This window comes from Lynx canadensis, chromosome B1, assembly GCF_007474595.2.
Source record: "Lynx canadensis isolate LIC74 chromosome B1, mLynCan4.pri.v2, whole genome shotgun sequence".
Lineage (NCBI taxonomy): Eukaryota > Metazoa > Chordata > Mammalia > Carnivora > Felidae > Lynx > Lynx canadensis.
This window is the reverse complement of record NC_044306.2, coordinates 51,268,911-51,296,233: the sequence shown is the minus strand read 5'-3', so window position 1 is coordinate 51,296,233 and position 27,323 is coordinate 51,268,911. Positions and strand designations below refer to the sequence as shown.

The following is a 27,323-nucleotide window of genomic DNA, read 5'->3' as shown; positions in this document are numbered from 1 at the left end:
CACATATGCCCAGGTAAGCCCACGATTATCAGAAAAGTCATGATGAAAAGAGACATAAGAAAGGATAATTTGCGGTGAAAAGCTTTTGAGAATGGCAATATAATTATACATGAATTATTCCAAAACTTAGCAACTTAAAACAACAAAAGCTTATTATCTTGTGGTTTCTGTAGCACTGCTTAGCTAGGTGCCTCTGGCTTAAGACCTTTCATGAGGTTGCAGTCCAACTGTCAACTGGAGATGCCGTCCCACCAGTAAGCTTGACTGGGGCTGAGGAGCTTCTAAGCTTACTCATGTCGTTCTTGGAAGCCTTTGCCCCTTGCCACAGGGACCTTTACACAGGGCTGCCTCACAACATGGCAGCTCATTTCCCTTAGGGCAAGTGATCCAAGAGACAATGAGAGAGGGCCTCCAAGATGGAAGCCCGGATCTTTTAATAAACTCATCTCAGAAGTAACATCACACCACTTCTGTCATTCGTTGGGAGTGAGTCATTAAATTTAGCCCACACTCAAGGAGAGGGGTTTACACAAGGGCAGAGACCACTGAGAGCCATCCCAGAGGCTGCTGACTATTATCCCCAAGCATACATCATAGCCCTGGAGGGAGGAGGTGTGCTGAAAATAAATAAAGCCCTATCAGCATCTCCCTTAGCCTTCTCTGCTTTCCAGAGTTAAACTGACCATGAACTTCATGTCCTGCTACTTTTTTATCAGTAGATACACTCTTGTCTCTCTCTCCTCCTCACTGCCACCTTGCCACCATGGGGGGTTAGATGGAGATCCCACAGATTGCTGGGAACTGTTACACATCAGACTTTTCATATTAATACTAAAATAGACCAGCATTACAGTAGCTAATGGCCTCATTGTTAAGCATAAATCTAAATCAGAAAATATAACAATAATTAAAATGTGAACAATATCACAAAGTTCTAAGAATTAAAGCAACTCAAGTTACTTTTAAAAGAAACCAAAACTCTATTGGATTTTTTTAAGTATTATACAATAGTAAAAATAATTATTTCATGATGTAGTATCTATATTTCTGAGAAGTGTTTTTATTATAATTTAATCTCCTGTTAATAGCAAGAAAGAATGAGTATTCTGGGTTTAACCGTGTTCCCCAAAAAAGATAAGTTGAAATTCCACCCCCCCCCCCAGTATCTCAGAATGTAAGCTTATTTGGAGATACTATCTTTACAGAGGTAATCAAGTTAAAATGTGGGCATTATGTTGGACTATAATTCACTATGGCTGGAATTGTCAAAACAAGGGGAAATTTGGACACAGAAACAGATATGATAGAGGAAAGACAATGTAAAAAAGACACAGGGAGAAGACAGCCATCTATAAGCCAAGGAAAGGGGCCTGGGGCAGAGCCCTCTGTGGCAAGCAAGCCTCAGCAGGAACTGACTCAGCAGAGCCAGCACCTTGATTTTGGACTTCCAGCCTCCAGAACCATGAGACAATGCATTTCTGTTGCTTAAGACACCTAGTCTGTGGTAGTCTGTGGTACTTTGTTACAGCATCCTGAACAAATAATTATAGACAGAAGAAAGAAAAAATGAGATCCAGCAAGAGACAGAGGCAGAGAGAGACAGAGAGAAAAGAAGATACATATTCATCTGGATGAGTTGATTTTATGAGAAATGAACAAGGGCCTACTCCTAAAATATGATGTAGCATATTTATAGAGCAGAAGATGACAGACATTTCCAAAAACTATGTAAATAGAACAGTGCCAGGTGAAAACAACCAGACTCTCCCTCTACAGATGGGGTCTGACTTGGTGGGGGCCAACAGTGGGCATATGGGAGCAAGAGGAGACCCTACCTTCTGGTAGTCTTCTTTAGATCTCAGGGCCACCTCCAGGTGCTTGGTAGAGGTTGGATAGATGGCTGAGCGGTATTGAGAACCATGGTCATTGCCTTGGCGCATGCCTGGGAAAGTGGAGATCAGAAAGGATTACTGGAGTAGACTGAGCAACAAGGCCAGTGTCACAAGTTTTCTATGATTCATGTACTAAGTGCTTGTTGTTTTTTTTTTTTAATGAAGTATGGTTGACACACAATGTTATATTAGTTTCATGTATAGAACTTAGTGATTTGACAAAGTCTTAACCTTATGCTACACTCACCACAAGTGTACCTACCATCTGTCATCATACAACACTATTACAACACCTTTGACTATATTCCCTATGCTGCACCTTTCATGCCCTTGACTTATCCATTCCATAACTGGCAGCTTGCACCTCTTCACCACTTTTCACCCATCTCCAACAACACCTCCCCTCTGGGAACCATCAGTTTGTTCTCTGTATTTACGGATCTGTTTCTGCGTTTTGTTTGTTCCTTTGTTTTGGTTTTTAGACTCCACAAATATGTGAATCATATGGTTTTTGTCCTTCTCTGTTTTACTTATTTCACTTAGCATAATATCCTCTAGGCCCAATCCTGTTGTCACAGATAGCAAGATCTCATTCTTTTAGATGGCTGAGTAATATTCCATTATATATATATATATATATATATATATATATATATATATACACATACACACACATATATACACATGTGTATATATGTCTGCGTGTGTGTGTGTATATAGTGTGTGTGTGTGTGTGTGTGTGTGTATATATATATAAAACATTTATCCATTTATCCATCAATTAACACTTAACATTGCTTTCATATCTTGGTTATTATAAATAACACTGCAATAACACAGGGGTGCATATATTACTAAGTGCTTATTTTAATTTCCTCTTGACACTACTCTCCTTAAACAAGCATGAAATATATCTGTTTTGCTTTGCTTATTTTAATTACAACAAATATATTTGAACTTAGGTAAGTTTATTGTAGGTCTTAGATCATAGTAAATGCTCTACAAATATGTATTTTTCTATGCAGATATTTAAATCATAACCTATTCCATTCATCACTTGCAAAGCATTGTGCCACACATTATTTCTTTGGATCCTACTGAGACACCTGTGTGGCAGGTACCATGGTCCCTCACTTGGCAAATAAGGAGATGCCTATAAATGATGAAATAACTGAGGCTCAGTGAGTTTGAAGAGTTTGCCTAAGGTCATCCATCCAATCAAAGGAAAACGTGAGCCTTTTCCTTAAAGGAAAAGAGGTGAGCCTAGCCCATTTTCCACCCCTTCACAGCAGCTAAAGTGTAGATAGTGATCAATTTCTAACTGAAAAATTTAGTCCCCAAAGTTAAACAGCCACAGGCTTACTATAGATCTCCTATAGATTTCCATGCTGTTGTCAAAATGAACTTCACACGTTTACTGCATTATTCAATTATCAGTTTCAGTTTTAAAAGTGCCCAAAACTCCTCTGACAAAAGATTCAATCTTCCAAAAAGAACGGCTTTGGCTTTGTACTTACAGATGTTAACGTATATGTGAATTACCTGGGGATAGTGTTAAAATGCAGATTCTGGTCTGGTAGGTCTATGGTGAGCCTGAGTGAGATTCTGTATTTCTAATCTGCTCATGGGTGGTACTGACCACCAGACAGCATTTTGAGTAGCAAGAGTTTAGAGTTTGCTCAGATATTTTCAAGGTTTTGTGTAACACATCAGCAACATTTTTAATTCCAATAATGTGTTGAGGAAAACCTGACTCTGCCGTTTCTGAGGTTTGTAGTGTACAATGCTTCCTCCACCTGCCCCCAACTCTCCCGGGATGCACACACTTTTACACTGAACTCCTATCCAACCTTCAAGACTTAGTTGAAGTATCTTCACTCGACAGAAGTTTCCCTGAGTGTTCCTTACAGCTGTGCCAATCACTGACTCCTTTGGGCAGGTCTCTCTCTTAGAGGTTTTATCATGCTACATTGTTATTATGTGGTTGTCCCTCTTCCTCGTCTGTGAGCCTTCCAGAGGGCAGAGCCTTACAGACATAGTACCTGGTATAGCATCAGACTGATGGATACACTTTCATCAATATTTGTTGCATGAAGAATGTATGAGTTTATATCTTGTGACCCAAGGCCCTGCAATCAATACTGTAGTCCAAACCAATTAGTCAAAGTGCTTTTTCCTTTGTAAATAAAATTTTAATTCAAACGTAAATAAAATCATGTTTCTTAAGAACTCTAGGAAAAAGCTGCCAATGAGCTAATACGTTTGACTAGTAGAGGGAAGGGCAGTAGCTGAAGACACCAAAGGTTCACTATGGCGGTAAATGAATTGACAAGCTAGAATTCATGATCAAAACTACAAGCTAAAAATAGAGGTCTAAATAATAACAAACTAGCAGGATTTAGGGTCAAGCCTATGGCTATCTATGGTGTGTAACGTGTGTACTTGTGCATGGGGTGGAAGGTATTTATGGCACCTATTTGTTCACACACCAGCTTGGCTGACTTCCTAGAAATTCCATTCTCCCACCCTCAGAGTCCCACCCTCACCTTGATACACAAAGGCCACGTGGGGACCAGGAACTAATTAGTGGCTTAAAGAGCCAATACCAATGACACCAAAATATTAATTTAATAATATATAATAAGCCAGCCCATGCCTCCAATAAGCACTGTGTAATACCACATTAGAATACCTATTTCTGTATAAGTTATATATTCACATAAGTATCATGGTATGGTTATTATACTATACAATATATAAGTGTTATTACAGTGTAAATATTTTTATAGGATATGCTATATAAATACTGTTACAGTATTATTTATTAAGCACCTAATATGTGTCAAGTACTTTTCCAGATGCTGAGGATACAGCAATGAATAAAAACAAACCCCAGGGTTCCACATTCTAGTATAATTTAAGACACTGGATAAATATACATTCCAGAATGGCACAGTGGCAATATTTTTTTCTTTGTCTTCTTCAATGTTCCCTCCTTCACTTATAAGTAAGGCTTTTCTTGCATGACTACTTCACATCCTTTTGTGCACAATGCTGTGATGGAGCATTGTTGTCCCCTCTGAAATATTCTCCATGAAGAAAAAGATTGCTGGATGCCTGAGTTTTAGTAAAATCTGACCCATCTCCAGTCAGCACAAGATGCACAACAGTAGGGTCTTCACGTGGAGTTGGTTAAATCGATTCAAGTTCCCTTTCTTTTGGAAGATAAACTAGTATGTGAGTAAAAGAGAACATGCAGGTGTGATTTATGTATATTTTTCAACAAATTTTGCTAAGATTCCATATGCCTTGTACATTGAAGACAACAAATATCTCTGCATTTGGATGAAGATCCTTGAATTATCCTAGGATTATGAGGAATTGTTGCTTATGAATAAAAACTGGCTTTTTAGCAAACAAGATGGGAATAGTTAAGAATTATTCCAAGGAAACCGTATAACAACAGTCTCTTCCACTGATCATATTTTCACAGATAGTCTGATAGAAGAGTGCACAATGAAACATTTAGATTTACATCCACATTTAGAGCTTCTCTTGTAGTGACATGACAACCTACGGGGTAGAGACATCTGGGAGATTCCATAAAATTGTGTGGTTGAGCAGAAAAGATGCACATGACTGTCATTTCTAGGCAAGTATGTAAGGCAATGCATTTTTGTAAAAAACAATCCATGCATTCTTTATGTAATTATGGGTTATACTACTACTACAATCCAGGATAAGGGTTTATAAGTCCTTCCCTGAAGCCACGATCCCTTGAATTAAATTCTAAGTTGATCACCTGCTAATTACCAATAGGGCTCCTGTCAGTGTTGTCCTTGTTTTCTTTGTGCAGATTTGGGCTGTCCCCAACTCACCCCAGACAGCTATAAAGAGGAGTAACATAGTGGGTATTATCCACAGCTCTGCTCCAGACTCCTCGCACCTTTCCCCTTTGCACTAACACAAACTGACTATTCATCCATTGGAAAGATGGGAATTATTCACACTGTTACAGCTGCCATCTTCAAGTCTTAAAGATTGAATTTACAGCCCTGACCTTCTGATCCCCACTCTTCTTGGATGTTCTAACAAAACTGACAGCTCCCCACATCAGAACCAATGCATGCTCTCCTCCCAGTCACTCTGGCTAAACCCCTGCCTGGCCAGGAAGGAAGACAAGAAAGTGCTAAAGTGATACAGTAGGGGATAGAGAGAAAATATCAAAGCTTTTATGCAGACACTCTTGAATTTTGAGTGATACTGGATAAGGCATTAATGCTCTGGTATACTCATGAACAACAGTGTTAATTTGACTGAAATTTTTTTCCATCAAAATTCATCCTGAGGAGGAGATATTAATATCTTAAAACCATGCCTATGTATCGACATCCTTGTGTGTGTGTTTGGTTAAATCCAATGCGTGTACCTTTCAGTTCACTGATGAAGAGGCTTATTAGAAGGACAGGAGCTTAAAATTTGGAAACAGATAGCTCACTGGGAAATATGATTTGATGCTCAACAACTAGAAAAACCTGTAGAACTATGGATTTTCTGTTCTCGTTATTTTTAATACATTGCATTTACAGATGTTTAGCATCATTAAATTTTTCATCATTTCTTTCAACCTCCATTGGTTTATGTTAGGAACACAAAACAGTAATTCACATGTGAGAAAAACCTGTTCACTAAATCTCTCATAAGAAGCCTAGGACTCAGAGCAACAAGACCTTGTTTCTTAAGTCTGACTCTGCCACTGACATGCTTTATGTAAGTTACCTAATCTTTCTGAGCTCCAAACCTCATGTGTAAAATAAGGATTATAAGGACCTAAACTATAGGTTTGTTGTGAGGAGTAAATGAGATGAAACCTGTAAAACACTTTGTTGAGTATAAAAAAATATGTAGGTGATAAGCACTTTCATTTTTACAACTTTTAAGAATCTTGGAATGTTTCAGAATTACTAGTTTGAAATAAAAATAATAAATGATGTCACACAAGATACTCTAGGCACAACCCTTTTCATCCCCTGAAAAGCATTAAATAATACTCTTCCCTCAGATACCCATGCAGTGAAAGTCACACAGAAAAATCCAAAGAGAGAATCAAAATCCATTTTTATGTGGGGAGAAATGTGCTAGCTTTCAACTCTTTATTACATTTTTCAGCAGAAGTATCTTCCTAATGAAAATTTTAACTCTGCTAATTTCAGTGGAAAACAAACCCAAGAAAGGGAAAAACTCTTTGAGTGAATTTTCCTATACCTGCCTCTACCCATGAAGAGCTTTCCAAAGCAATGTCTCACTCTTGAGTTCTGAACTTAAGTTTGGAAAAATCAGGCTTTCAGCATTATCTTGTATCTCCTGAGCTCACGGCCACTGGGGTACTGCAAAAGGGGAAAGATCTGCAGAGTGTTTGAAAGAAATAGTTAAAATCACTGGAAAAATAGTTAAAAGGCCCTTCTTTCTAATCGTGTGCTTTCCTGCCTTCCACCCATCCATCCATTTTGTCCTGTTTCAGGCAAGGTACTAGGTACTGAGATTCAGAAATAAGACACATTCTTTTTTTTTAATATTTTTTAAATATTTATTTATTTTTGGAGAGAGAGAGAGACAGAGAGAGAGAAAGAGAGCAAGTGGAGGAGGGGCAGAGAGAGGGGGAAACACAGAATCCAAAGCAGGCTCCAGGCTCCAAGCTGTCAGCACAGAGCCCAATGCAGGGCTTGAACTCACGGACCATGAGATCATGACCTGAGCTGAAGTCAGACGCTTAACTGACTGAGACAGCCAGGTACCCCAAGGCTTATTTTTCAAGTAGGTCATACTCCCAGGACAGTAAGGGGAAACACATGGAAACCAGTAAGCACAATCAAGTATACAGGTGTGTCTTAATTCAGGCTGCTAAAACACAATATCACACACTGGGTGGCTTAGCAACAACAAAACATTATTTATTACAGTTTGGGAGGCTGGAAGTCCTAGATCAAGGTACTGGCTGATTCAGTGCCTGGGGACAGCCTTCTTTCTGATTGCAGACAGCTGTCTTCTTGCATTATCTTTACATGGTAAAGAGAGAGAGAGAGAAAGGACCAGTTCTCTAGCCTCTTCTTAAAAGGACACTAATCCCGTTCATGAGGGCTCTACCCTCACACTGGAGATTACATTGGGGATTAGGTTTCAACGTATGGATTTGGGGGTAACAAAAATATTCAGTCCATAACAAGGTGCTATGGGAAAAAAAATCTATGTAAGTTAGAAAAATACAGGGATTCAGAGAAGGGAGAGGCTAAGTTCACCTGATCAATATGGGAAAGGCCTAAGTCCTGAAAGGCTGTATAGAGAAAGTGACTTTGTCTTGAAAGAGCAGTAGATGGGCACAAGGGGTGAAAGGCATTCTCCAGAAAGTGGAAGGACAAAAGTAAGGATTATGGAACAGCATGGTGCCTTCAAAGACTTGGAAGGAACCAATACAATTTGCAAAAGCATCAGCAGCATGGTAAGCATTTTTATCAGAGTCCTAGGGCGCATCTTCTCAAGAAGAATGAACACTTTACCATCGAGCTTGAAGCCCACATGAGAAAACCAGCAGTTAGGAGCTACTGGAAAGCAGTGGTCCAACTCAGGGAAACAAAATAAATGACATATTTGACTGTTACAACCTGATCTAAACAGCCTTTATAATTCTGTTATCAAGAGGGCAAAAGTAACCTAAACATTGTGAGAAAGGACAGAAAAATGTCACTGAGAGACAGAGAATCCCTACTTGCCTTTCCTTCTTCTGCAAACAAATACATTCTCTCCAGTATCAAGTATTCACATAGTACCAACTGTGTACTCAGCACTATTGAGGTCACAGAAGAATTAAATTATGAGTCTCGATCCCAAGAAATAGCCTGGAAAAGGGAGAGAGGGAAAGCATGAAAGGAACGGTTATAAGCTTGACCCTACACTTCACCAAACTGAGTTTTTGCCAACATTTCTCCTCATACTGCAGACAGCTGTCCTTAATCTTCACATTAGCCCTGTTCAGTTGGTATTCTTAACTTTCTGTGACACAAAGGAAGCTATGAATCAGAGACATTTAGTGACCTGCCTGATGTCACAGAGCTGGTAAATGGCTGTCCTAGGATTTAAAGCTAGATCCAACGAATACCAAAATTGCTGTACAAGAAGTTACAGCAAAACAATTAAAGACAATGGAACAAAGTGCCCTGTCAGTGGTGCAGCAGGGGAGGAGCATCACCACTTAAGGTCCAGAAGTAAGAACAAGCTTGGTATGTGATGAGGACAGTGAAGAGACAGGGCTGGGTTCTGACAAGGGGGTTGGAAGGAAAGGAAGCTGGTTGGTTGAGCATGAGGCCGCATAGATATCTTGACAGGACACATCAGGGACCAGATATGTATGGAAAGATCAGTCTCAGGAAAGATCAGTCTCAGGGAAGATCAACCCAGGGAAGTCTCAGGGTTCTGTAGAACCCTGGGTAAGCATAATCTTCCAAAATCCAAAACTCTCTTTCATACAGATTCACTAAGTGCTGCAAAGTTCATTGTGCTGGCTTTGGAAAAACTGAGAAGATAAATTACTGACACTATTTGGCTGTTTTCATGTCCCAGGAAAGCAAGCAATGGTCTTGCTGCAGTGGGTGAAATGAAAATAGTTGGCTGAGAAACAACATCTTGTGCTGAACATTCTCCCATAACGCTCTCTAAACTAAGTAATGAGGAGTGGGCTTTGGGGCATTCTTGAAGGGGACTGACCTCCTGGCAGCTACCAACTATTTGAGATTTCTCCAACCACCTTCTTCCAATAAGATATGAAAGGGACAAACCATCCTGATATGTGCTAAGATTTCTCTCAGCAGAGCCACAGAAAGCACTAGAAAACAGAGAAATAATCTATAATGAGGCAAAAAAAGATGAAAGTTCTCATATGCTCACTGGGCCTTCTAAACTTTAGTTAACTTTTGGGTACCAGGCCTGTTTTATACCTACCTTTTAGCTGGAGAGAGGAGAAATATGCTTGAACATGAGAATTTTAAAGGGAAGTTCACACTATGACTTATTGCAAGGTGATTACTTCAAGAAATTCCAGGACTCACCAGCTGATAGTGAACATCAGGGTGGAGAAGGACACATTTATAAGGGCCTACAATTACTAACCATGGTAGGAACCTTCAAAGGAGCAATCTCATTAGAGGACTGTCATTGGTTGCATAGATAGGGTGACTTCCATTAGGATGAATCCATATTCTAGGATATGAATCCATACTCTGTTGCTAAGAAAAAAAAAATGGATCCTGACCTATAGTCTGCTTCATAAAGCCTGGAAATCAGGTTTTGTCATGTGACAGTTCTGAATTCTAATCCCAGCTCTGTGGTTTACTAACGGTGTAATGTCAGCCAAGTCATTAAACCCATCCACTCTTCAGCTTCCTCACTTGGGAAAATGAGGATGATGATACATACCTCACAGGGTTGTTAGGTATCTTATATAGGAGCTTAGTAAACATAACCCCTCCATCCCCTCAAGACTTCTAATGCAGAAATTCAAGGAGGAGATATTTTCAACATACTACTTAAAAATTAAATTCCTAAGTCAGTGAAGAGTTGTTAAGAATCTACCTCAATCCAGGAATCTTGCTAGGACTAACGTACAGACCAATGAACCTGATCTCAGTTCTCAGAAAATTTCTTGAATGTATCATCAAACAAATAAGCATGAAGAGAAGCAAGATGTACTCATTAAGAATGAACAGAGATCCGTTTAGAATCCATACCTCTTAACGACTCTGGCCTCAGTTCATCATCTGTACAATCAAGGATTTGGGTTAGATCCTTTTAAAACCAGTTTTACTGAGGTAAAATTGACATACAATAAATGGTATACACTTAAAGTGTACAATTTGATCAGTTTTGACATGTATATACACCATGAAACCATAACCACAATCAAGATCATGAATACCTCCAAAATATTCTTCACGGCCCTTTTTTATTTTTTAAATGTTTATTTACTTATTTTTGAGAGAGAGAGAGAGAGAGAGAGAGAGAGAGAGAGAGAATGAGTGAGCAGGGGAGGGACAGAGAGAGAAGGAGACAGAGAATCCCAAGCAGACTGTGCACTGTCAGCACAGAGCCAGATGCGTGGCTCAAACTCTCAAACCGTGCAAGGTAATGACCTGAGCCAAAATAAAGAGTTGGATGCTTACCCAACTGAGCCACTCAGGCACCCCTTCACACCCCCTTTTAAATCTTTCCTTCCCACCACTCCCAGTTCCCACCCCAAAGCCTTAGGCAAACTCTGATCTACATGCTATAATTATAGATTCATTTGCATTTTCTAGAATTTTATACAACTGGAATAACAGCATGTACCATGTTGGTACATAGTTGGTACATGGTTGGTAACTCAGCCATGTTATTACAAGTTCAACAATTTCTTCTTTTAATAGCCGAGCAGTGTTCCATGAATCAGATATCCCACAATTTGTTTATTCATTGACCTATTGATGGACATTTTGGTTCTTTCCAGCCTTGGGTTTTTAAAATAAAGCTAGTATAAATACTCATGCACAAGTCTTTGTATGTACATATCTAAGTATGTATGTTCATTTTTTTCTGGATAAATACCTGGGAGCGGAATGGCTGGTACATTTTTGTTTCATTTAAGACTGCCAAACTTTTTTCAAAGTGGTTGTAATATTTTACATTAGCTTCCAGCAAGGTATGAGAACTCCAGTTGTCATATTAACATGAACGCTTGGTACACTAAGTCCTTTTAATCTTAGTCATTCTGATATATGTGTAGTAGTATCTCATTGTGGTTTTAATTTGAATTTCTTAATGCCTAATGATGTTGAGTCTTTTTCATGTGATAATTTGCCATTTGTACATCTTCTCTGATAAAGTGTTCAAATATTTCACACATTTTTAAATTGTGTTGTTTGTTTTCATATAGTTGAATTTTTAGAGTTTTTTTTATATATTCTGGTTACAAGGGTCTTCTCAGATATATAACTGGAAACTGCTTTCTCCAAGTCTGGATTTGTCTTTCATTCTCTTAGTGATTTTCCAAGAGCATAAATTAATTTTGATGAAATCTAAATTATCAATGTTTTCTTCTATGGGTCATGTTTTAGGTGTTATACCTAAAAATCTTTACTTAACCCAAGTCACAAAGATCTTCTCCTATATTTCCCTTCAGAAGCGTTATCATTTTAGGCTTTAAATTTAGAGCTATGATTCATTTTATGTTTTGTATGTGGCATGAGGTACAGGTCAGAGTTGTTTTGGTTTCCTTGCTGTTATTGCTGTTGTGTTCTTTTGTTGTTGCTTTTTTGCAGAAGGATATACAATTGTTCCAGCACCATTATGGAAAAGATTATCCTTTTTCCACTTTACAGTCTCCCCTTCCAGACTTTGTGCTGTGTTTGCAAAGCATTGAACTCCTACATAGCTTACCACCCTCAAAATACACTTATTATTTTGACTCTAAACAGTGGGTGATATTTTAAAGAGACTTCCATCTTTAAAAGTCTTTGTGTTTAGTTCAAATGTAGTTAACATTGCTAGTACTCTTTATTCCTTTGTGTAGATATATATTTCCAGCTGGTATCACTTCCTTTCTGCTTAAAGGACTTCCATTCACATTTCCTTCTAGCTCAGGTCTGCTAGTGATGAATTCATTCAGCTTCTATACATGTGAAACACACTTGAAAGATATTTTCACCAGGCAAAGAATTCTAAGATGACAGTTCCTTTTTTCCTTTCAGTACTTAAAAGATATTGCTCCACTGCCTCATAGCTGGCATTGTTCCTGATGAGAAATCTGCTGTCTTCTGTATCTTTGCTGCCTTGCATGAAATTTATCTTTGTTTTGTGGCTACTTATAAGATTTTCTCTTTATCAGGGATTTTAATGATTTGATTATCATGTGTCATGATGTCCTTTTCTTCATTTTGTGTGTGTGTGTGTGTGTGTGTGTGTGTGTGTGTGTTTGATGTTCATTTAATTTCTTATAGATTTGTTGTTTTATCAAATTTGGAAATTTTTTTTTGACGTTCAAATTATTTTCATCTCAGACCTTACAATTTTCATCTCTTGAAATTGGGTTAGGCCTTTTTTTAAATATATTCTATCCTTCTATTTAATGTGTTCAATACTTCCTTTAGATTTTTAAACATAATGAATACAGTTTTAAGTACCTTAATTCTTATTGCTAGTTCCATTATCTGTGTCAAGATTGGGTCACTTTCCATTGATTAATTTTTCTCACTGTATACAGTATTTTTCTGCTTGTTTGAATGTCGTTATTTTTAATGGATTCCAGAAAGTGTGAATTTTACCCTGCTGGGTGCTGGATATTTTGTAATTCTACATATATATTCATATTCTTTGTTATAAAATGAGGTTGTTACTTGGCAGAAGTAATATATCCTTGAACTTGGGGGAAGATGGCTGAGTAGGAGGACCCTAAGCTCATCTCATCCCACAGATATAACTAGAGAACACTCATATCGGTGAAAACAACCCAGAAAACCACCCAAAGACTAGCAGAACAAACTCCACAACTAAATGTAGAGAAGCTGCCACACTGAAGAGGGTAGGAAGGGTAGAGACAGGGTAGGGAGCTAAAGGGACCAGGCCATTGGCAGGGCAGGGGGTGGGGGGTGGGCAGTCATGTGTGTAGAGAGGGAGAGAAACAGACCTTATACTGGGAAGGGAGGGAAAGTATAGCTCCATAACATTTGCCTTTGAAAACTAGAGAGGCCAATTTTGAATTTTGTGAGTTCTTACAACCAATAGGACTTAAAGCTTGAAATTTAAAAAATCAGTGGGCTAGGCTCTGGGAGAGCTGTGGGAGGGTGAAAGGAAGCTGATTCTCTGCCCTTAGAGGGACAGCACAACAAATAGCTCACAAAGATACAGAGTAGAAGCAGCAGATTGAAAAATGCCTCGGGCATATGAGAGAGAGAATTATGTACCAATCTCCGAGTATGTCCCAGAAGGGCAATGCTCATTGAGGGACTTCTCTAGGAACAAAGGAGCTGGCAGGTACCATTTCCCTTCCCTACCTCCAGTGTAAACACACAACCACCTGTGGGAACTGACATGGAGCTGACATTCATTACCTAACTTGCTTATACCAAGCTCTGACTCCAAACCCCAGATCCACCCTTTCCAGTCATGCTTGCCTTAGTGCCAGTATTGTGGGTCCCCTCCCCCAGAAGACCATTGCACTTGTTAAAATTATGTGTCCTGCCCATGCATGCTTTGCACACATTGTTCCGACTGCATGACCACCCTGGCTGCCTGGTCCCAGTGGTGGCAGCAGTGGCACACCCACTCTCACTGGCACACAAACCCCATGGGCATTGCTCAACTCACCCCTTCCAACATGCTCTTGGCTAGGGCCTGTTCGAGCTGGGGCTACAGGCCTGGAAGTGGCCCTGAAAGGGGCTAGCACCACTCCAAAGTGGGTCCATCCCTGGAGTGAGGAGAAGATAACCACATACACCAGTCAGCTGTTGGAGACATTTGGTGTGATTGAAGGCCCTGCCCACCAATGAAAACTTCTCAGAGGACAATACAGGGAAAGTGCCTTGCAGTTTGGTGCTACTGCAAATGTCTATTTTGAATCAACTTAAGCCCATGGCAGCCCCAGATTGGTCCACTAACACCATAGGGATCAAACACTGCCCACAACAGGCAAAGAGTACCACCGAAGACAACTGGACCAAAGGAAAAAGCAGCCAAGACACAATGGCAGGGTTCATGCAACACACACAGGAGAAACCCCTGAAGTGCCAGATTCTGGGGAACAAGAGACACTGCACTACAAGGCACAACATGATCTCTTCTTCATAAGGCTACTACTTTCAAGAGCAGGAGACACAGCTGACTTACCTAACACACAGCAACAGACACAGAGAATTGGAAAAAAATGAAGAGACAGAGGAATATTTTCCAAATGAAAGAACAGGGCAAAATCACAGCAAGAGATCTAAGTGAAACAGATATAAATAATATGCCTGATAGAGAATTTAAACTAATTATCATAAAGATACTCACTGAACTTGAGAAAAGAATGGAGGACATCAATGAGACTCTTAATACAGAGATTAAAAAAAAAACAGAAATGAAGAACACAATAAATGAAATTAAAAATACATTAGATGGAATAAATAGCAGTCTGGAAGAAGCAGAAGAATGAATCACTGATCTAGAGGACACAGTAATGGAAAGTAATCAAGCTGAGCAGGTGAGAGAAAAAATTATGGAAAATAATAGACTTAAGGGACTCAGCACCTCCATCAAGCATAATAGCATTCACACTACAGGGATCCTGGAAGAAGAAGAGAGAGAAAGGGGGACAGAAAACTTCTTTGAAGAAATAACAGCTGACAAATTTCCATATCTGACAGCTGAAAAAGATATCCAGTCCAGGAGGCACAAAGGTCTCCCAAAAAAATCAGCCCAAGGAGGTCCACACCAAGACACATAGTAATTAAAATGGCAAAAAGTAGTGATAAAGAGATAATTTTTTAAGCAGCAAGAGAAAAGAAAATAATTACATACAAGGGAAACTCCATAAAGCTATATGTGGATTTTTCATTTTAAACTTTGAAAGCCAGAAGAGAGTGGAATGATATATTCTTACTGCTGAAAAGGCATAATCTACAGCCAAGAATACTCTAACCAGCAAGGCTATAATTCAGAAGAAGGAGAGATAAAGAGTTTCCCACACAAACAAAAGCTAAAGGAGTTCTGACCACTAAAGTAGCCCTACAAAAATGTCAGGTGGGGACTCTTTGAGAGGAAAGTAAAGACTGTAAGAGTAAGAAAAGTAGGAAGCACAAAAGCAGTAAAAATAGGTGTATCTGTAAAAATCAGTCAAGGGACACACAAAATAAAAGGATGTAAAGCATGACACCATATACCTAAAATGTAGGGGGTTGGGGAGAGGAGTAAACAATGTGTTCATATTTAAGTGACCATCAGCTTAATATAGACTGATATATGCAGAAAATGTTATATAAAAACATAATGGCAACCACAAATCAAAAGCCAACAATAGATATGAACAAAATAAAGAGAAAGGAATTGGAGTATATCACTAAAGAAAGCCACCAAAGGGTGTGAGAAGAGAGCGAGAGAAGAAAGGATCAGAGAACTACAAAAACAACCACAAAACAAATAACAAAATGGCAATAAATACATATCTTTCAATAATTATTTTGAATGTAAATGGACTAAATGCTCCAACCAAAGGATATAGGGTGATGGGATGGATAAAAAAAAAAAAAACAAGAGTCATCTATATGCTGCCTACAAGAGACTTATTTCAGATCTAAAGACACATGGCCGATTGAAGGTGAGGGATTATTATGCAAATGGATGTGAAAAGAAATCCAGGGTAGCAATACCTATATCAGACAAAATCCACTTTAAAATAGAGTGTAACAAGAAACAAAGAAGGACCATATATAGTAATAAAGGGGAAAATCTAACAAGAAAATATAACAATTATGAATATTTATGCATGCAACATGAAAGCACCCAAATGCATAAAGCAGCTAATAACAAACATAAAGGAAATAATCAATAGTATTACAGTAATAGTAGACTTTAATACCCCACTTATATCAATGGACAGATCATGCAAATAGAAAATCAAGAAGGTAACAGTGGCTTTGAAGGATACATTGGACCAGATGGATTTAACAGATATATTCAGAACATTCAATCCTAAAACAGCAGAATACACATTCTTTTCAAGTCTGCATGCAACATTCTCCAGAATAGATAACATATTAGGTCACAAAATAAGTCTCAACAAATTCAAAAAGATTGAAGTCATAACATGCATCTTTTATGATCACAATGCTATGAAACTAGAAGTTAACCACAAGAAAAAATCCGGAAAGACCACAAATACATGGAGGTTAAACAACATGCTACTAAACAAGGAATGGGTCAACCAAGAAATCAAAAAATCAAAAATTACATGGAGAGAAATGAAAATGAAAATACAGTGGTCCAAAATCTTTGCGATTCAGCAAAAGTGGTTCTCAGAGGGAAGTTTATAGCAATACAGGCTTACCTCAAGGAGCAAGAAAAACTTCAAATAAACAACCTAACCTTTCACTGAAGGAGTTAGAAAAAGAACAATAAACAAAACCCAAAACCAGCAGAAGGAAGAAAATAATAAATATTAGAGCAGAAATAAATGATATAGAAACTAAAAAATAATAGAACAGATGAATGAAACCAAGAGCTGGTTCTTTGAAAAGATCACAAAATTGATAAACCTTTAGCAAGACTCATTTAAAAAAAGAGAGAGAGAGGATCTAAATAAGCAAAATTGCTAATGAACGGAGAAATAACAACCAATGCCACAGAAATACAAACTATTGTGATACAATATTATGAAAACCTATATGCCAACAAATTGGACAACTTAGAAGAAATGGATAAATTTCCAGAAACATATAACCTATTAAATCTAAAGCAGGAAGAGATATAAATTTGAACATACCAATTACCAGTGATGAAATTGAATCAGTAATCAAAAAACTCCCCAAAAACAAAAGTCCAGGACCAGATGGCTTCACAGGCAAATTCTGCCAAATATTTAAAGAAGGGTTAATACCTATTCTTCTCAAGCTATTCCAAAATATACAAGAGGAAGAAAAACTTCCAAATTCATTCTATGAGACCAGTATCACTCTGATATCAAAACCAGATAAATACACCACACAAAAAAGCTAACTACAGGCTACTATCTCTCATGAATATAGATGTGAAAATTCTCAACAAAATATTAGCAAACTGAATGCAGCAATACATTAAAAAAATAATACATCACATCAAGTGGAATTTATTCCCAGGATACAAAGGTGGCTCAAAATTCATAACACAATCAATGTGATAGAGCACATCAATAAGAGGAAAATAAAAACCATATGATCATTTAAGTAGATGCAGAAAAAACATTTGACAAAGTACAACATCCGTTCATAATAAAAACTCTCTGCAAAGTAGGTCTGTGGGAACATATCTCAATGTAATAAAGACCTTATATGAAAAGCCCATAGCCAACATCATACTCAATGGTGAAAAATTGAGAGCTTTTCCACTAAGGTCAGGAACAAGACAAGGATTTCCATTCACTTTTATTCAACATAGTGCTGGAAGTCCTAGCCACAGCAATTAGACATATATAGAAATAAAAATGATGAGGAAAAAGTAAAACTCTCAGTATTTGCAGATGACATGATAGTATATAGGAAACCCTAAAGATTCCACTAAAAAACTATTGGAACTGATAAACGAATTCAGTAAAGTTACAGGATACAAAATCAATGTACAGAAATCCATGGCATTTCTATACACTAATAATGAAGCAGCAGGAAGAAAAAATTAAGAAGGTAACAGTGGCTTTGAAGGATACATTGGACCAGATGGATCTAACAGATATATTCAGAACATTCAATCCTAAAACAGCAGAATACACATTCTTTTCAAGTCTGCATGGACCATTCTCCAGAATAGGTAACATATTAGGTCACTAATATGTGCATTTACAACTGCACCAAAAACAATAACATATCTAGGAATAAACTTAGCCAAAAAGGTGAAAGACTTGTACTCTGAAAACTATAAAACACTGATTAAAGAAATTCAAGACAACACAAAGAAATGGAATGTTGAAAAATATTGTTAAAATGTCTATAGTTACCAAGGCAATCTACAGATTTAATATAATCTTTGTCAAAGTACCAACAACATTTTTCAAAGAACTAGAACAAATTATCCTAAAATTTGTATGGAACTACAAACGACCTCAAATAGCCAAAGCAATCTTCAAAAAGAAAAACAAAACTGGAGGTATCACAATTCTAGATTTCAAGTTATATTACAAAGTGGTAGTAATTAAAACATATGATACAAGCATCAAATCAGACACATAGATCAACAGGATAGAACAGAAAACCCAGAAATACACCTACAATTATATGGTCAATGCATCGTCAACAAACCAAGAAAGAATGTCCAATGCAAAAAAGACAGTCTCTTCAAAAAATGGTATTGGAAAAACTGGTATGTGCAAAAATGAGAAACTGGACTACCTTCTTACATCACACACAAAAATAAACTCAAAATGGATTAAGGACCTAAATGTGGGGCCTGAAACAATAAAAATCCTAGAAGAGAGCATAAGCAATAATCTGACAGTGGCCGTAACAACATCTTTCTAGATTTGTCTCCTGAGGCAAAGGAAACAGAAGCAAAAATAAAGCACTGAGACTACATCAAAATAAAAAGCTTCTGTACAGCAAAAGGAAACAACCAACAAAAATAAAAGACAACCTACTGAATGAAAGATTAAATGACATATCTAATGAGGGGTTAGTACCCAAAATATATAAAGAACTTACGAAACTCAACACTGAAAAAATATTCCAATTAAAAAATGGGCAGAAGACATGAACAGACGTTTCTCCAAAGAAGACATCAGATGGCCAAGAGACGTATGAAAAGATGCCTAATATCACCCATCATCAGGGAAATGCAAAATCACAATGAGATAGCACCTCACACCTGTCAGAATGACTAAAATAAGAAACTCAAGAAAGAACAAGGGTTGGTGAGGATGTGGAGGAAGAGGGACCCTTGTTCATTGTGGGAATGCAAACTGGTGCAGCCACTGTGAAAGACGGTATATAGGTTCCTCAAAAACTTAAAAACTGAAGTACCCTACGATTCAGTAATTGCACTACTGGGTATTTACCCAAAGAATACAAAAAACACTAATTTGAAGGGATATGCACCTCCATGTTTATTGCAGCATTATTTACAATAGCCAATTATAAAAATAGCACCAGTGTCCATCAGTAGATAAATGGATAAAGAATATGTGGTATATATACACAGAGGAATGTTATTTAGCCACACAAAAGAATGAAATATTGCCACCTGCAACAACATGAATCAAGCTAGAGTATAATGCTAAATGAAATAAGCCAGTCAGAGAAAGACAAATACCATATGATTTCACTCATGTGTAGAATTTAAAAAACAAAACAAATGAGGAAAGGAAAGAGAGAGAGAGAGAGAGAGAGAAACTAAGACACAGACTCTTAACTATAGAGAGCAAACAGATGGTTACCAGAGTGGGGTGGGTGGGGGAATGGGTGAAAGAGGTGAAGGGGATTAAGAGTACACTTATCATGATGAGCGCTGAGTAAAGTATGGAACTGGTGAATCACTATATTGCACATTTTAAACTAATATAACACTGTAAGTTAACTACACTGGAATTAAAGTTAAAAAAATGTTTTACAATTTAACATATCCTTTTACTTCCAAGCACTGTTATGTTGGACCAGAGAAGATTTTAATCTAGGTTAATTTTCCTACTAATGAGGTAAACCTTTCTAAGTACTCTGATTGGTGCCTGCTGTATTTTGATATTCTCTACTCTGGCTGGTGAGAACAGGCAGTATTCCCAACCTGTGTGAGCTCTGGTAATTTTTCCATTGAATTCTTCAAGGTGGTTCTTTTGCTGGCCTCGGGTTGTTTAATCACATGATATGCTGGTCAATACTCAATCACTTAAACACTTTGCAGATCTCCAGAGATATCTCTCTCTCTCTCTCTCTCAACATTTCTCTCCACCCTTCTTCCACTCTATAAATTCTGCCTTTCTCAGCATCTCTAGACTTCCATTTCCATCTCCCCAACCCCTCAAGACTGTGAGGCTAGGCCTGGGTTGGGTTCCTCCTCCTTGCTTTGCAGCCTAGAAATTTTTCTCTAGGAAATCAGATGGGGCAAGTGCAGCGTTTACTTGTTTCTCTGATGTCCAAGGTCTTGAGAACCATTATTTCATGTATTTTGTCTAATTATTTTAGTCTTTTCAAATCCCAAGCAGAAATCTTTGGGCCAAATATCTTCTAGCTCTAATTACAAAAAATATTATTTAAAGCTAAAATAATGGGCATGGGAGCACAAGTAGCTAGGCTGGAAAATTCTTTGATGTCTGGGTGCATTTTTTTTTTAATTTTTTGTTTTACGTTTATATTCTGTTAACAAATGGGTTCTGTAAATTTATTTCGGCAAAATAATTCAAATTAAAAATGTATATAAATGGCATCTAGATGGTGGCAAATATTTTTAAATTTCTATCATTAATCAAAAAATTAATTTCCTCCTCCATTTTTTACCCTTTTGTCTTCATTTTTCTTGATCCCTGCTCCATCCAACAGTGTTAACAGTACCTCCCTTCCCTACAGGCTTTTCCCCTTGGCCTTGTAACACTACACTTCACCTAAGACTTTCACTGTTACTTGAATAGTCCCTATCTATTTGCTTTTCCATTCCCCTCACCATCGTCCTGACAACAATTGTTCATAGGTTCAGTCTTCTGCCATCTCCTTCCTTTCCATGTGCCCTCCAATGGAATTTCCCTTTTCTGTGATAAGAACTTACAAATCTAAATTTGTGATCCAAATTCTCTTCCGGGTTTCAGTCATGCAGAACCACATTCCTGTTAAACACTTACATACTTAGGTTCCCTTGTGTCTCAGTTCTCAACTTGACCTCTTTATCTTTCATTGTCCCCCACCTTGCTCATCTCTATCAATTGACATGATCTTTCTCCTAGCAACCCAAGCTTTCAATCTTGTAGTAATCCATGTTTCATTTAAACATCCTTTATACCTTAAGCCAGGCAGTCACTTAACTTTACCTTTTTTTCTGTAAAACCTTTCGCTAATCTTTCCCTTTCCACTGTCTCCACTCTGATCTAAACCCAATACCTCATCAAGCATGATGACAAAGCCAAGATTAATACTTGGATCTTCTGTAGAGCCCCAATTCAGAGTTGCTTGATAAATGCTTCTGGGTTGTTTTTGGCTGTATCTATCCAATAAGCAAATTGGTAGTTCTTTGTAACAGTGGATCATTTCACTACATAATCTTATTATGACTTCTAGAGCTACAAGCCTAATATTTCACTCCTCTTCCCATGTACAAAGCCTAAGGGTATCATTTTTCATATTTTCCACCTTCAGAACAAAGTGAATATAATTCAGAAAGCTAACAGGTCTGCAACTCCCTCCTAGGAAACATACTCAATTTCATAATTCTTATGCTAGACTTATAGTTTTAACTTATCCCCTTAAACTTTATAAAAGCCAATATATTTATCAGTTATTCTCCATGTCAATATTCACTAAAGGAAGATGCTTTTGAAAAGTAAAGTGAAGGCAAGTAAGGTAAAATTTCCTTTAAACAATCCGTTGGATTTAGAATATAAATATGTCCAATTCCTGACTTTTTAGTCAAGCCACCCCAGGACATTACATTGAAATTTGGACTTCCATGTGATTTGGGTCAAGCATAAACCTTCAGCCACTCGTTTGCGTACCAGGAGATGATGAACTACCAGAAAGGGAAACTGTAATCTAGACCATTTGAAGGAGGCATAAGTACTTGAGCCATTTTTAAAAAGAGGGAAGGAAATGCTAAGAAATAAAAATACATACTATAAATGAAATTGAGGTGTTTTTAAAGACACTGCTAGGCAACTAAACTAAAAATAGAAGGACTCTTTGCCAGGGTTTCTTAACCTTGGTACTATTGACATTATGGGCTGGGTAATTCCTTGCTGTGAGGGGCTGTCTTGTGCATTGTAGCACGTGTAACAACATTCCTAGATTTTATCCACTGATTCCAGCAGCATCCGCTCAGTTGTGACAACCAAAAATATCTCTATACACTGCCAAATATCCCCTAGGGGGCAAAACTGCCCCCACCTGAGACCCACTGCTATATATTAGTGAGCAACATCTTTTGATATCATCACTTTTAAAGCCTCCTTTTTCAAGGCAGCTAAATAAGGCAACACATGAATGAAGTGAAAGCTTTAGGACAGTGAAAACCAATGGCTATAAAAGAGTATTACACATCTTTGGTATTCATATTTTCTTTTGTATCCACTAATTTTAGTGGTTACCATTATGGTTTTTCTTTCTTTCTTTCTTTCTTTCTTTCTTTCTTTCTTTCTTTCTTTCTCTCTTTCTTTCTGCCTTTTTCCCTCCCCTCTTCTCCTTTCCCATCTCTTCTCTTTTCTTTTCTTCTAATCCCCAAATTCAAGAGAATGAAGGTTTGCATTAGAGAATACAAGACCTCTTTTAAAAATTTTTCAGGGGCACCTGGGTGGCTCAGTAAGTTAGGCATCTGACTTTGGCCCAGGTCATGCTCTCACAGTTTGTGAGTTCAAGCCCTGCATCCGGCCCTGTGGTGACAGCTCAGAGCCTGGAGCCTGCTTCAGATTCTGTGTCTCCCTCTCTCTCTCTCTGCCCCTTCCCCACTCACATTCTCTCTCTCTCTTTCTCTCTCTCAAAAATAAATAAACATTTAAAAAAGCAAAAAGAAAATTTTTCAGGTAAAATAGTACTGTAAGTTACACACTGAAAATCTAAAAAGAAGGGAAGAATATTACAGTCTTTAAATGAATAAGCAGGAATTGAAATCAACATGTATACAATTGCAAAGAGATAAAGTTCTCAATTGTAAGAAGAAAGAAAAAAGTCTGTTTTCCTACTTATTTAAAAGTTTGGGCAGGCAAAAAAAGAAACATTAAAGTTGTCATAATGTGTTCGCTGGTGACTACAGCATCTTTTCACATCTCTCATAAAGTCTCATATCTCTCAAAAATTAGTATGGTCCTATCTCACCACACCAATTAGGAACCACCATCAGTTTTACAGAGAGGCAAAAATAATATTGACTTAAACAAAATAGAATTATATTTCTTTTTCACTTAAAATAAGTGAAAGCTGGGGCGCCTGGGTGGCTCAGTCGGTTAAGTGGCTGACTTCGGCTCAGGTCATGATCTCGCGGTCCGTGAGTTCAAGCCCCGCATCGGGCTCTGTGCTGACAGCTCAGAGCCTGGAGCCTGTTTCAGATTCTGTGTCTCCCTCTCTCTGACCCTCCCCTGTTCATGCTCTGTCTCTCTCTGTCTCAAAAATAAATAAACGTTAAAAAAAAAAATTTAAAATAAGTGAAAGCTACTAAGGTGGGCTCCATGGTCCTCAAGGACTCAGATTTCTTATTTCCACTCAACTCTCCTTAGCGTATGGCTAAATAGAGCCTCCACAGGGAAAAAATCACAGAGCCCTAAGGTCCTCCAACAGACAGATGAGCCTGCATCCCTCACAGTGATAGACAGCCCTTCTTATCATCACCCACATGACACTTACTGGCATACCTGGCCTTTAAACTCGGGTGTTTGAGATAAGCCTTATTAATATGGAACAACCTTACTTTACCTGACTGAAAAATTAATTCTGTCAATTTTAAATGACATCTCATTTTGAATTTGAAACACATTGAAAAAAAGGAAGGAAGGAAGGAAGGAAGGAAGGAAGGAAGGAAGGAAGGAGTGAAAGACAGTGGGAGGAAGGGAGAGAAGGAGGAAGAGAAGGAGACAAATGTTATTCTTCAAGTACTCTCTTCTTCCTATGGACTGTGAAAATAACTCAGAGGAAAAAATATTGGGGCAGAGAAAATATGACAAATGATCCACTATGAAACTGGCCAGTCCAGATTTAATACAACTCCAATGGCCCATTTCAACCTCTGCCTGACAAGAATACAAGCCATATCAGTTAAGAAAAACTAACTGATCTTTTTCACTTCTCATGTCTGAACATAATGCATAAAATACACAGTTCTCCCAGTTAGTTACAATTATACACATAAATGCCTATTAAACCAAACATATCTTAACTACAGATGCAACTAATGTTTCATTCAAGTGATCAACAAAAAAGCGAATGATCCTAGAGCCTTCACCATGTGCCATTACATTTTATACTGTTCATTCAATTCTTTAAGTATGTGGAGTATTATTATCAAACCCATTTCCCAGAAGATAAAACTGATACTCAGAGATTAATCATTGACCCAAGCCAATGCTGGATCTGGAACTAGCTAACTCCAAACCCCAATACGATCCCAATTTGTAAATAATACATAATTTAAGTAAAAATAAAATGACGTAGGATGTAGTGAACTATGAAAGATATTATATGCCTCTCTTCTAAAAGGAAACACTGTGTTCCCTATCATTTTCACAATATTCTTCCTATGTTTTAATGCAATGCATCTCGTGAGAGATACAATGATATTGCTATATAACAGAAGTGCCAAATATTCACTCTACCTAAAAGGAAGATTTTCATTTTCAATAATGAGAAACATTACTTCTATATTCATAAATAAATTATTTTGAAAAGATGTGGTGATTTCTCCCTGAAAGGTAAAAAGTTATCTTAGTATAGATTTTGCTTCCATAAAAGGGAAATTCCATTTATGTCTGGCAAGAGGAAATATTTTAAATTATTATATCTTTTTTAGACTGTCTGGGACTTTATATCCATTTATGCAATTAACTCCCAAGTTTATTTCTTGCCCAAATCTTAAAGTTTCATAGCAATGAGACCACCAAAGTACTCCACTACTGAACATTAAGCACGTACATGAGATTTATAAGATGTTTACATGTGAATCAGCACCAACCACACATGCTCACACATTCCTTCAGCATGGACATTGTTCATGGACATTGTTTATTAGCAGAAGTGGAAATGAACATATTAATCTTTGTAATTTCTAGATCTAATTACAAAAAGGTACATAAATTTACAAAAGTACATAAAACAAATGCAGTTTATTAAAGTGTTCACATCAATAATATGTATTATATAGAATATGTTGCTATATATAACATTAAAATATTTACCATGAAGAGAACACTCATATAACCACCACTCAGTCCAATAAATACATCATTGCCATCATCCTTGAAAGCCCTCCATGTGTCCCTTCTGGTGACAATACCTTCTGTCTTTCTAGTTGTAAGCATGCCTGATTTTTGTGACAATAATTTCTTTGGTGCATAGGCACACCTATAAATGACAGTTTAGTTTTGCCCACTTGAGAAATTTATATAAATGAAACTGTACTGTTATTTTAATCTTTCATTTACTATTACATTCATGAGATTCTTCTATTTTCTTCATTTTCATTGCTTCATAATATCTGTTGCATGAAGAGACCACTAGTGATTTATCAATTCTGCTGTTGATGAATATTACCAGCTAGAGGCTACTAAGAACATTCTTGCCATGTATTCTGTTACACACATATATGTGTTTCTCTTGAATACATATCTAGAAATAAAATCATGGGCTTATAAAGTCTGCATGTCTTCAAATTAACTAGATGCTGATTCATTTTCCAGAGTAATTGTACCAATTTACAAAACCACATCAATGCCTAAGAGTTCCTGAAGCTCCAAAAGTCTGCCAGTTCGTTAAAACCTGTTAATGTCAGGCTTTTTACTTTTTGTCATATATTTGGTGTGTAACAGAATCTGATTTGATCTTAACTTGCATTTCCCTGACTAATGATGACATCTATTATCATTTCATGTTTCCTTACTGCTATTCAAATCTTTTGTCCATTTTTCTAATCAGTGGTATATCTTTTAAAAAATCTATTGGGTATTTACCCAAAGAAAATGAAAAATCTAATTCAAAAAAATATATGCACCCCTATGTTTACTGAAACATTATTTACAATAGCCAAGATATGAAGGCAATACAATTGTCTATCGAATGATAAATGGATAAAGAAGATGTCACACACACACCCACCCACACACACACACACACACACACATGAATATTAGCCATAAAAAGAATAAAATCTTGACATTTGCAACAACATAGATGGACCTAGAGTGTATAAGGGGCTAAGTGATATAAGTCAATCAGAGAGTGACAAATATCATATGATTTCACTTATATGTGGAACTTCAACAAAGTAAACAAAGAAAAAAATTAAAAAAACACCCTTTAAATATAGCAAACAAACTGGTGGTTGTAGGAGTGGGGGTTGTGGGTGGGAGGATGGGTGAAGTAGATAAAAGAGATTAAGAGTACACTTATTTTGGGTGCCTGGGTGGCTCAGTCGGTTAAACACCTGCTTCTTGATTTCGGCTCAGGTAATGATCTCACAAATCATGAGTCCAAGTCCGCATTGGGCTCTGCACTGACAGTGTGAAGCCTGCTTGAGATTCTTTCTCTCTCCCTCTCTCTCTGCCCTTCCCCTGCTCTCTCTCACCCTCTCTCTCTCTCAAAATAAATAAATAAACATTTTAAAAAAACATTTAAAAAGAGTGCACTTACCTTGATGAGCACTGAGAAATGTATAGAATTGTTGAATTATTATATGGTACACTTGAAACTAATATAACACTGTAGGTTAATTATATTTAAAAAATTTTTTATGTTTATTTACTTTTGAGAGCAAAAGAGACAGAGCACACATGGGGAAGGGGCAAAGAGAGAGGGATAC

The 27,323-nt window shown here is 37.4% G+C and overlaps 1 protein-coding gene across 2 annotated transcripts in view; it reads right to left on the bottom strand.

Moving 5' to 3' along the window:
- MSRA (methionine sulfoxide reductase A) overlaps positions 1–27,323 on the bottom strand; it is a 455,527-nt gene that overhangs the window by 107,223 nt on the left and 320,981 nt on the right. For both annotated transcript variants that reach the window (XM_030312697.1, XM_030312698.1), the window contains one exon: positions 1,836–1,942. In XM_030312697.1, the coding sequence (XP_030168557.1) occupies positions 1,836–1,942 (107 nt within the window). The remainder of the gene's footprint in view (positions 1–1,835; positions 1,943–27,323) is intronic.